The sequence below is a fragment of the Procambarus clarkii genome, chromosome 32, assembly GCF_040958095.1.
Source record: "Procambarus clarkii isolate CNS0578487 chromosome 32, FALCON_Pclarkii_2.0, whole genome shotgun sequence".
Lineage (NCBI taxonomy): Eukaryota > Metazoa > Arthropoda > Malacostraca > Decapoda > Cambaridae > Procambarus > Procambarus clarkii.
Genome location: NC_091181.1, coordinates 27,381,340 through 27,394,500, shown reverse-complemented (window position 1 = coordinate 27,394,500; position 13,161 = coordinate 27,381,340). Strand labels below are relative to the sequence as shown.

Genomic DNA, 13,161 nt, shown 5'->3' with positions numbered 1-13,161 from the left:
ATGTTCAGGTTTTGTTGGGGATTATTTGTATTTGTAGTACGTGGGTGAAGCATTTACAGTGTTGTGGGTCGAACAAAAATCAGGAGCGAAGCATTGTCTGAAGTGTTAACGCCATCAGTTGAGTTTTGTGTAAATCGTTTTTCATTCATAAACAGCGGGTTTGGCGGGTGCATGGAATGGACTTTAGCTTTTGTTTGAGGACGTGCTGGTTTATGAATGAAACTCCACTTTACACAAATCTCGACTGACAACGTTCGAAAATTTTTGGAACAGTGCTTCGCTGACGTTCTGTTGAAATCGTAACTGTAAATACTTCACCCACTTGCTACAAATAAAAGTATTTTGTATTTGGTAACTATACATAAAATATATATTCATTTTAGAATACAGATTTTAAATACACAAAGTTAAAATTGGCGAATACATCTTTGGGGTTGGCTGCTGGTCGGACGAGCCGAGCCTGAGGACAGGTGGCATCAAAGGATAAAGACAGAAATTAGTCCTGGCAGCATTATAAGGTACAATGTCGATGACAGGTGAAGCGACCACTCACTGTTAACTTTGTAGAACTACATTAATAATACACTTGTGTATTATGGTGAAGTTGTCGCCGGGTGAAAGTTTATCAGAAGCGGTTGTGAAGGCGTGTTGCTGGCGAGGTGAACGTGACGGGGTCCACCTCCCGTGTCTCAGGTCGTCCCGGGATTACAAGTCTTTTTCAGAGATCTGTTTTTTCCCCGAACGTATGTCACTGAAATTCAAATGATTGGACGATGCAAATTAGACAATTTTTGTATGAGGCCTTTCAGTGATTAATAAATCGGATTAGATTATAATATGCTTTAGAAGTGTCGTGGTTGGGGAAGGTGGCCACGTGATCGTTGCGAACTGTGTGAACTCCTAGATAGATTAGTCCCTGAAAGGCAGTGTGTTATTTTAAATGCTGAACATGCTGAATTTACCAATCATTAAAGCATTGAGCTTCTTTGTTTCTTCTTTAGTTCATCATATTTATGCTCCCCCGAGTAGCACGTGGTCCTCCGCGTCGGGTAGTCGTGCGTTGTTACTTCCCTACACATCAGACAGACCTGAGTCACTGTCAACCAGTACTGTACACGTCTCAACGTGGCAGTGACCTAACACAGACCACGGTAACGTACAAGCCCAGTGAACTTAAAAAATTAGCACGTGGTATGTTGCACCTACTTGCAGAAAAGTTGCATTTCATACAGGATACAAAACTGCGTGGAGGATGGGCTTTGTGGTTCAAATGGTTAAAGAAGCATCTTTAAAATAATGCTTGAAATTTTAAACACGACCATAACTTTAACAGATCAGATTAAACGGTGGTTATCCTCTCAAATTATTGGTTTCTGGTTCAACCCGCAAGTGTAACATTTGAGGATTATAAGCACAGACTGGCGGACAGTTTCGTCTGGCGATTACCATCATAAAAGCAAATATCATCTTGCTGAAATAGTGAAATTTTTTTTTTTTGAAATGTTGTAGAAAGTAAATGTTAGACAAGTTATGAATTGGTAATTTTAGTGGGCTACAAATGGGCAGCAATCTTGTCCAGGTCCTCTAGTGTCACTACCACCAGCCAAGGGTAAACTGACGCAGGTCACTAGGCACAATAAGTATATTATGTAAACAAACCCAGATCAGGGAACGCGAAGCACTGTATTTACTTGTGTGGGAGGAGAGGCTTGTCCAGCCCGTCTTTGTTTAGGTAGTACTTGTAGTAACGACGAGGACCATCGTACATATATTGACGTCAAAGGCAATTAGAATGTAGAACTCGGCACTATTGAATTTCGACAAACAGGAAGTTTTTGTACTGGTGTTGCAAGGAAATCTTAATCTAACCTTCCAAGGCCCGCTATCAGAGACTTTATAGTGCATGTATGGTATACTAGGCCTAGGAATATTTAAGTTTGGTTTTTAGCTTTATTTTTTTCGTACTTATAAAGTGAATAGTACCAAATTTTACTAATTGTCTATTACGTCTATGTATGTACTATGTATGTTTTGAGAGGTGGGTGGAGGGATGCTGCTCCTCGCTACCGCTCTAAAGACTAGTACTATTCAGCCATATACTGGGGGATGAACATGCAATGTTTGCTACATTCTCAGTTTGCACGCTTACGTTTCTTTCACAGACCTCAGGAACGTTAATAGTTTAACCTCGCCGTTGATGTCTCTTTGACCACAGCTTGTGGCCACCTTTTACCAGAAGGTTAAGAGAAAATCTTCGGAAGTGGACAGTGTCGCGTTTACTAAAGTCAAGGTTGCATCTGTGTGCAATGTTGCACTCGAATTCCTTAACTTAACCTTATACTTAACCAAGCGAGACGTGAGCAAGGAGCTAGAGATCCAGGGTGCACTTGACCAGATGAGGGGGTCCGACCGTGGGGGGATATCCTTGTCAGTCAGCTTCGCCTAAAACTCTGATCATATTGGTTGTGGAAGTCAAGGAAAGCAATACGAGGGTCAAGCGAAGGTCCGTCTACATCAAATTTGAATAGGGGCTAAATAGTATAGCGCTTATAACAGGTCACTTGGTACAGTAGTTTGCGCACGTAAGGTGATGTTCCTTCTTGAAAATCCTGTAATCCCTAATGTAACGGCAGTAATTACAACCGGTATAGTTGTCTTGTAAACTGTTGGGACCCTCACGAGGGTTAAGTATCGTTCTGCTGGTAATTCTGATTAGTGTTGTATATGATGCTTCAGAAACTAGAATCCCAAACCATGTATGTAGGATTAAGTGTAATAGTTATTTTAATTACACACGATCGTATCCATAACCCCTACTCCCTCATTTTTGCGTTTTCAGGACCAAAAGGTTTGGCAAGAGCTGGGGAACGGAGACATCCAGGAAAGGTTGAAATAGGACGAGGATAAAGAAATTGTTTATGTAATAATCTAAGATGAGGTCTGATAAAGACCTTTTGTGCCCTCTGTAATGCTTTTGCGCTACCGCTCACAGGATGAGTATGGGGTGCACAATAAACTAGCCGCCTTCGGCGGCAACAATCAATCAAACAAGGATGAGGATGGCGTCGAGGGGCGGCATAAAGATCAGTGGCCTGTCTGTGAATTGGGGGTCGTCGTGTTACTGTGTCTCGATACTGTAGTCTTCCTTTTTCAAATGTCAACACGCTGCACCATCTGGGGGAGGGGGGGGGGGGCACGCCTAACGAATAAGAACTTCCCAGCAGTTTTAGAAGAAATGTCAAACCTAATAAATCAGCATTATTTATTGTTAATATACACGGTTATAATATGTCGGTATTCGGAGGGCTTTAGACACAGTTCGTGGAAGACTTCTTGAAAATATAGGCGAATTGCACAAATGGGTTATGGATTGATGTAGTAGAGGAAATTGGTTAACTAGACGCAAGTCATATAGTACAAAAACGCAAGGGTCTGACTTGACAAGTATCCCAGAGTTCAGTGTTAGCCTCCTTTTTTTAATAATAATAATAATAATAATAATAATAATAATAATACTTTATAAATGACATCGATGATGGTTTAAGCAACACAATATCAAACTCTGCTGACACCACCATACTAGGCAGCAGAGGTGCAACACCCTCAGAGCAACTGATTGCATGCTGACGCAAACAATCATATTATATTGGTCTGACAAGTGGCAGATAATGCTATACATTGGAAATAAAGAAAAAACAATAGACTTGATGAGCATTAGCATGCTAACAAAAGTAGATCTTGAAGTGATGATACATAAGGCAAGCAATATTCAGAGGCTGTTAGGAAGGCATTTTTTTCCCCCAGACTTAGACTATGGATCATAGACGGTGGTGGTGACCATAGCTGACTGGGGCGTCTTGACCTGACCGTCACAGTGGTGGTGGTGGTGGCAGTAAGAGGCCACACTGACACACTGGAAACGGTGCCGAGCATAAAGATAGTAAGACAGAAATGAATCGTACGATAAGAGAACATTACATATTTATAGTCTCGAAAGAATGGGTGTTTTGATGTGTTCCAAAACGCCAAGGGATACAATAAGATTAATTCTGTAATGTGTGTGTACATATTTTTTCTCGAAGACAACCCGCAACAATTTTAAAATTGCCGGAAAGTACTTCGCTAACAAGGTTCATAGACCTACTTTAATAATGGTAAGCACAAGACTTCTTACCTGATGACATGCACCGTGATACAGTAGACATACGAACTTGGATTAGACGAACACTTCTCAAATCTGCTACTGGATCCATGCTTGTAACTTCGAAAACCTTTTATAAATAACCCACAATGTTTTTCGGTTTGCAAACCTTTGTAAGGTGAGCACTCTTAGAAATGGAGTACTTTATCTGAATCTGATATATAACCTTCAACAGACAAGCAGTATAGGCACTTGGACTGCACGATAGAGGTTAGGTAATTAACAGGAGAAAACGCTAAGCCATTATGACTATATAGCACTTGGAATGTGGAAAGAGGAGCTTTATTTTTACACACCAAAGGTCATATTTTTATGACCAATGGTCATAAAAATATAACCATTGGTAGGGGAATTGAGCCGCAGACCTGCAAGAAGCGAGACCGTCGTTCTACTGTCCAGGCCAAGTAGTTGCACCATAAAAATAAAGTTCCTCTTTCCACAATAGCAGCAAAGTGAAGATAAAGTAAGCTTCTGCGTGAAACAAAGTACACTGCCTTAAGCTAATGCTCTGATGTGCTCACAGACAAATACAAATATTTATTCAGGTAAAGTACATACATACAAGGGGAGATACAGACGTACTCAGTGTACTCCAGTTTCTTCCAACTGGTGGTGGTGATAGTCCTGTCGACCAGCTTACAGTGTACTGCCTCCGTAATATGAGGAATTAGTCTAGGTCAAGGGATAGCTATGAGTTGATCTAATATTCACATGTGGAATCAAATACAAATAACTCGGACATGTGAGTGAACCAGTTACAAACCTCTCGTGTCATTAGATCTTAAGTGTTGCACGCCAACACACTATAGGGTCTCCCTCTAGGGTCGTAGAGGGAATAACGGGGTAACCAATCCAAACTGTTTGACGTATTCGTTACACTAAAATGTGTTCATACATTAGAGATAATTTAAACCTTCCCGTGCATACTAAACTGACGATAAACTTGCCAGACTAAAAGTTCTCAAGTGTCACCTTGAACGGATTACAGAGTCTGAATATAATATGTAAGAGTTTTAACCTTATAAATCTGACTGTAAACTCTACAAAAGCTATTCAATCTGTCACGCTGCCATGCAAGACGTGCCACTTTCAGAGGAGTTAAATATTATTATTGTCAGACTTGGGGTGATGTGGGCGTCAACACACCCGGCTGTAGACCCAACACCATGTAAACTCTCGGCACAGTTAACTGTATCACTGGCTGTGAAATAAGATAATTTAGAGAACTCGCATCGTAAATGTTTCATTTACAAACAAATATTCCTGAACTGCGTATTACCCAAAATGTTGTCAAATGCCCCGAAACCTACCCAGTAACTGTCGCACAATAAAGTTTAGTACAAACTTTAAACAGGACAGTCACTAAGTTAGCGAAATGGCATTAAAGGGGCAGCTAGTCCAGCACACGTTGATCCTGTGACCACTACCACCCGCACGGTGGACAGAGCCTGCTCAGTAAGGACCATTTAATCGAATCAGTATCTTGGTTTAAGACGAGCTTTGAGGTGCCGTCACTCGTGTCATAATACTGTTGGAAGTTGTCCCTTAAGGCACGGTGATGCCTATGGCTTGATTAGCAAGTCATGTGCGGGGTCCTGGTGAGTGGGGTGACCACGGCCCTGGAGGTGGTCAGCGGTTTGCCAACTCGTTCATATAAGAGTTGCTATCCCCTTCCACGAATAGTAAATATTTCTTAATAGAAACGTGAATAAAAAATTTAAAATGTGCCACTTACAAACGCGGGAAGATATTAGTAATTTGTGATGGCTTCAACCTTGTTTCTGACATTCACCCATTACTTTATATTCTTCTGAACCTTCACTTAAATTCAAGTTAGGTATATTTTCGTAAAAGTATGGATCCTCCCTCTTGCAACACCATCTTGGTGCAGAGCACTGTGCTCCCATGATCCGGAGGGCGGAAGTGTGGTTACTTAAACACCCTCTGGTAAACTGTCGGGGAAGACTAGGTATTTAATCCTCTATTGATAAGCCAGGTGGTTTTCTTGGGCTCAGAGCTTTGTCCCCTCTGGTTTTGCTCTTATAGTTGGAGAGAGTTGAGCAGAGATATATGTATTTAATACAAAGGTTAGAGCCATGTTATATTAAGGCAAGTTTGCTTTCACCGTGGTGCCATAATTAATGTAGTCTCCATTTACGGGGTTACAATGATATGGGTCAGTTGGCTTGTTTGAAAACTGCTTTACCTGCCTTCTATATTTCGTTGAGCACTCGTGGTATTAAAAATTGAACATTGAGTGAGCCGACTACCATTATTTGACTACTTAGGAAATTAAAAAAAAATTGTCGTGAAAAGTGGTGTTTTTATCAGTATGTGGACGCTACGACTAGTGAGAGGTCAGCCACCTGACCCGACCATGACCCGCTACACTCGCATACTGTATAGACATACTAGAGCTGTACTTGACCCATTGTATGGTGTCACTAGACTGTTTCAAGGTGTATGGCGGTGTCGGCTTGTTTAAAATCTATTTCTATCGTATTGTGCATTATCTATATTAGTAAGAGTTGGTGTTCTTGTATTACTGTTATTTGTCCCCCTCTGAGTTGTCCGTCGATAGACTCCCTTGTGTATCGGACGTCTTGGAGATCACGCGTCTTGCTGTTCTCGTACACACATTCTGGGGAATATTTGGGACCTTTGGAGTATCCGGCGAGGCAGACGATACTAAATCTTCACGGCTTGGTGGCATCTTTTGATAATTATTTCCAGAGTATTCCCGCAGTTACTAATTCATACATAGCTACCAACATGCCTACATGTACATTTCGTATGTAGTACCTGAAGGTAGCAATTTGTTAGTGGCGGTGATCTTGATTAGTATTGCTAAGTCATTAGTTTTTACTGACCTTAATACAGTAAATAATCAAATTAAATAATTCTCTCAATTGAGTCGCCCAGGAACTATTTTAGGGTAATACAGTACAGAAGGATTTTTGCGTTTTATCTGAATTTCATGAATAAATCTGGTCTTGGGAACACGGAGGCAGCCTTGGGTCTCGAATCGGTTTAAACTAGTTTCCGGTGTACAGGCACATCCTCCACCGGAAGCATCCTTTGTAAACACCCAAAGTTTCTTGTCTCCGCCCAAATGGAGGTACACCTTTGCTATTTGAACTTAGGTACGGCAAATGAAAGTACTTGGAAAGAAAGGAGGGTACAAAGTACATGACACATTTCTTATAGTGAACAGTAGAAGTTCCATTAATATTGATGACTCGCTTTAAATTTATGAAGACCAGCAAATGCATCCGTGGACTCAACCCGTCCTCTTACAAATTACGTAGCTTTTCACTTGTATGCGCACTCAGGCTAAAAAGGTCGTAATTCAAAATGAAATTGGCTCACAGAAGTGACATTGTCCCGTTTTCTGTTTTGGGTCCTCTGACTTAAGGCTGTTAGGTTAGGAGAGGAAACTTTCAACTGTTTTCATGAATTTTTGAAACCCTACAACTTCCTGCTCTCTTAACCTGCCAGAGGACCCTTAATTTCCCGTTTTGGAAAACAAAATCCAAAACTTATTTTCAATTTTTAATTGTCAAATTACTTACTTGGCAGTAACGCAGACGAGCGAAAAGCGAAGTAATTTGTAAGAGGACGGGTTGGTGCGATTTAAGGTCACAATTACTCTAAGAAAATGTTTATATTTTCACAAACCCAAGACTTGTAGAATATTTACCTTAAATCCAATACGAGTAGAATATTACTGTAGTGTTTCCTAACACACACAGCACCACACATGGTATGGTACACAGTTGAGAGGCAGGACCAAAGAGCCAGAGCTCAACCCCTGCAAACACAATTAGGTGAGTACACAGTAAACTACCTTGTTAATGTTCTCTTATAGTGAAAGGGAACCTACACGTGACACCACCTGAGGTGACGACAAACATGACTCAAAATCAATAAGAATAATTCAAATTATAAAAACGTGCTATAAACAATTAACGTGCAGAAGGGAAAGAGACCGAGCCAAGTTGTTGTGCATAACTTGAAGTAGAGGGGGTAGAAATAGCCTAAGCTACTCTATCCCTTTTGAGATGTATTTCTTTCTTGTCTCAATAAACGTACTTGAACTTGTTGTGCAGGTGTTGAGGCAGGTGCGGCGGACCAAGTCGGTGACACAGGCCGAGGAGATCACAGATGTGGAGAGGAAGGCGCGCCAGTCCCAGGCTGACCGACCGTGAGTACTCCCTGTGAAACATAGTAAGCATATTTACGGTAAGTTTGAGTAACTTTACATCAATAACCTACAGGTATCAATTTATATTTTGGATTGCATCAATCAGAATCGTGAGGCAATACAACTTATGAATTAGAGATGTATACCTGCTACGCCATTATATACAGGATAGGACAGAACTAGTGGCCACAGAGGCCAGGCGCCACATTCACGAAACAGTTACGCAAGTACTTACGAACGTGTACATCTTTCCTCAATCGTTGACGGCTTTGGTTACATTTATTAAACGGTTTAAAAGCATGAAAATTTGCCAATCAACTGTTATAAACAGCCTCCTGGTGCTTCTGAGCTCATTAACCGTTTAATAATTGTAAACAAAGCCGCCAAAGATTGAGAAGATGTACAGGTTCGTAAGTGCTTACGTAACTGCTTCGTGAATCTGGCCCCAGGAACACTCCCAAGCTGAGTACCTGGAATTAATATATTGGTATAAAAGAAATGGTTTGTTGGAAAAGCATTTTACATCCTGTTTAAATCAGATCCAGTGAAGTAGAGTAAGGAACCTTTCCAGTGTGTCGATCTGTCCAGGCCTCTAACCTAGGTCCATTTAACTGCGAGGTGACTGTGCTGTTCACTGATAGATAAAATGTGCAAAAGAGATTCTGTATCTGGCAGCTGCACCAGGCTGGTTATTGATGGTCATTACGACGCTCTTGTTTCTTAGTTTTTTAGCATATCTAGCTAATTGTAGTACAGCTTAATTCGGTTAGTCTTTAAAAAAATTATTTTATGATATCAAAGCTGCGAGACCCCAAAGTAGCATTTGTATTTTTTTAATGTGTACTTAAACTCTCTGCTTTTTTAATTTAATATAATTATAGAATAGAATTAGATGTATATAGTAGTCTAAATTACGTTAGGTATAAATGCTTCATCCATGTACTGTATTCAAAAATTACAGCCAGCAGAAACGAAGTGACTGAGCACTAAGGACGTGCAGTCGGGTAAAATATTTGCACAAATGTTTTAAAGTCTATACAAGACTTTATTTTCAATATTTTGCACGGAAAGTTACGAAAGTATTTATAAACATTAAAACGTATAAAACAGTTTCCCCCCCCCCTTCTATGCCACCAGAAAATGCAACACGTAAATATATATATCTGTGCCGTGACGTATTAAACAAGCAAGACTGCGCTGCGTAGGATGCTGCAGCTGAGAGCAAGACGGCCATGGCGGCAGTCATTTTTTTTCCTTGACTTTTTTCCTTCCTTTCCTTTTTTTTCCTTCCTTTTTTTGACTGGAGTGGCGGCATTAGTCAAAGTTTTCTAAAGATTTATTAATAGTTATTAAAGATTCAATTTATTTTTTGTCCGAAGATGAGTAATATAATAAATGTTCACAGAAGCTATACGCTACTTGTTTACCTAGTTGATCAGCGGGTCGGGACGTGGGCAAGTCACGCAGGCGGGAGCGCCTCGGGGACGCTCCCGCCGCCACCATCCTCATGAAGTGCCAATATAATAGCAACTGTTGAACCAAACGTACAAAAGTGCACTGTTGGCTCCCCCCAAAAAAGTTTTTGCATAACGGTACTGAATTAGTGAAAAGGTTACGAAAATATTAACAAGGTTAATAGATATTATTAATATCTAAACTATTGGGACCGACTAAAGAGCCTAAATCTGTACTCCCTTGAGCGCAGGCGGGAGAGATACATAATAATTTACACGTGGAAAATATTAGAGGGGCTGGTCCCAAACCTGCACACAGAAATAACATCACACGAGACCAGAAGACATGGCAAGATGTGCAGAATACCCCCGTTGAAAAGCAGAGGTGCAACAGGTACTCAGAGAGAGAACTCTATCAACATCAGAGGCCCGAGACTGTTCAACACGCTTCCGCTACACATAAGGGGCATAACTGGCAAACCCCTCAGTGTTCAAGATTCAGTGTTCACCTCCAAAGGATACCTGATCAACCAGGCGTCAGACCAACTCATACGTCAGGCTGCGAGCAGCCGCGTCCAACAGCCTGTTTGATCAGCCCAGCAACCAGGAGGCCTGGTCGACGACCGGGCCGCGGGGACGCTAATCCCCGGAAGCACCTCAAGGTAACCAAGGGGCCAGATTCACGAAGGTACAGACTTGTCCACGAAGTTCTAGGCCAAGGAATGTTAAGGTTTCTTTTGGAGAGGGTCTTGGTATTATCGTGCCCTTGACAAAAGTAATGGTACCAAACGTGAACACAGACTATAACAATCCATTTTTGTACGAGCGACCGAAAATTGTTGCTATAAATATATCACTTTAATAGGATGCTGAGCGATTCCAGAGAACAGTACAGGAAAGACTGTTATTGTAAAGTAAACTACGGGGAATTTCTTTTTCGCTTGTTTTAAATTTCTGGTTGGAAAGGGACTAAAGTGGTTTAAACTCCTAAACTCTTTAAATTCTTAAGAGGCCTAAACTTCCTCACCACTCGCACTTTCACAGTGTCTTGAAGCACTGAGTGCTTGTCTTGAAGCACTGAGTGCTTGTCTTGAAGCACTGAGTGCTTCTCCTTAGTAGGAGCTTTATGATGGTGTATTCCGCGTTCTGGCATAAGAAGCGCCCCGCCCGCCCGGTGCACGGCTAACCGCCCATCCAGTGGGCAGCGGCAGGGAGGTTACACTCGCCCACATTTACTACCTATATTTAACTAACGGGATATTTGGCAAAAATTTCCGGTAATGTAAATATTGTATTAAAAATTAGTCACATTTCTTGAAGATTTGTTAATTGTCTGAATTAACTTATTTTTCACGCTCCGTCAGTAACGGGTGTGGATGATCCATAGTGGCAACAAGAGATGGAATCCACGTGGAATGAACTCTATAATCAGTAATAATTTTATATTTGGCTAGTTTCAGACATGGGCATATTACAAGTAGATTAAAGAATTGAGCGCAATTAAGGATAATAATCTCTTAAAATTAACGTATCAAGTTTAGAAATTTGTACCCATTTGAGTGCAAGAAACAAGGCACATAGTCTAGTCTGAAGGGTATGGGCCCAGTTGTTTATAATGACTCCAACCCAAAAATAGGCCGCCACCCATCATCAGGACAACTGCACTTCCAGTTGCACCCGTGGAGCGGTGCAGGGAACAATCTGTGTATTTACTTTGAGACTTCGTATACAAACCCGGCAGGAATATGACGGTCACACAGGTGCAGCGGTTGAAGGGCTACAATCAGAGGCTCAAGATTAAGATAACTACGATAACTCGAGTGATGTCAGATATGTGAACCATGCTTATAACCTCAGTTATTTAGTGTTTAACAGGGCGAAGGCACAAAATAAGGGGCAAAGGGGGGGGGGGGGCGATAGCAGGCAGACATAGGCTGCCTCTCCCCCGAACTGTAGACCTGCTTAATATTGAATGAGAGAAGCTGCAGTCTTGTGTGAGACACTTGCCCGACCTGATCATTGTGGGTGTATGGTCTTCCTCGGTAAAGTGTCGCTCGTAACTTCATATAAAAATGGGTGGATACCTACCATGGTGTATATGAATAGTCGTATATACATATATTACACGCATATTCAGGCATGTAATAGTTGCATGATGAGCCTAATCTTGGCACTGGTTGCTAGGTGGACCACCTGCATGTCATCTTTGGTTTATCTGATAAAGCCAAATTACATTCATTCTGTGATATGGCACTTGCTCAGCTCAAGGCGCTGGACGAGGTAGTAATAGTCTGACTTGTTGGCTTCATGTACTAGGTAGGATGTAGGCCTCTTGGCAGCCACGAAGTCGCCAAGACTGTCGCAAGGACCAAAATGAGGTATAAAAGAGGCCACTAGTGTTAGCGGCTCTCGGGTAAATATATTCACGGGCCGAACACAAACCATACGCTGCCGCCTCTGGCGATTTGATCCCGTAGACTGTTGCGGTCCCATACCCTCCCGCCACGGTACAAAAGAATATTTATTTATTTATATAAAAGAAGGTACATTGGGGGTTAAGAGCACATAGTAATGATGATTTTTACATTCTTGTAAAGCCACTAGCACGCATAGCGTTTCGGGCAATATGATAATAAGTACAGAATGCCTGTTGGGCCATACGCAGCTCTTGTTTATAGTATATGGGTCTGCTATATATCCTATATCGTCTTTATCTCTTCCCTTTGTAGCTACAAGCTACAGTGTGGGACAGAAAACAGGATAGATGCTCTTCACCCATAGGGTTATAAACCCATGAAACCCCATAACAGCCGAAACCGTGATTGCTTAAGTTCAAAATCCAATGAGAAAAAAGTGGAAAAAGTGCCTTTGACAAGCCGCTGACTTAGTGTCCCCGTTGAAGCCACTGGAGAGATGGTGCTCTCGGATAAATTTATATCCAAACTTTCGTCGTTCTTGGTAACAATGTGATGCATGACAAATTTTCCTGTGCAATGATTTTTGCTCGACTTGTCTGCCTGCAAAATAACTAACATGACTAGTTAAGGTGTCCCCCGAGGATCAACAAATGTGTAACTAAGATATAATCTAGATTGACAACATTTTTACACGTCTAGTGAATCTTATTACGGTATACCCAACCTGGGAAGAATTCGAAATTAATTTCGAATATTACCCAGGTCGGACAACATATATGAAAATTTGATATTACTTATTTTTTTTTAATTGTGCTTTGAAAGTTAAACTTTGCAGTGGCATGTATGAAGGTGGTGGAGCCTGACTGTGAAGGCCTGGTGGAGGGG

At 41.3% G+C, this 13,161-nt stretch overlaps 1 protein-coding gene across 2 annotated transcripts in view; it reads left to right on the top strand.

Annotated features, from left to right (window-relative positions):
• The window catches only part of mdy (diacylglycerol O-acyltransferase), a 42,197-nt gene that overhangs the window by 10,867 nt on the left and 18,169 nt on the right, over nt 1–13,161 (top strand). For both annotated transcript variants that reach the window (XM_045744198.2, XM_069335045.1), the window contains exon 2: nt 8,311–8,405. In XM_045744198.2, coding sequence (XP_045600154.2) covers nt 8,311–8,405 — 95 coding nt within the window. The remainder of the gene's footprint in view (nt 1–8,310; nt 8,406–13,161) is intronic.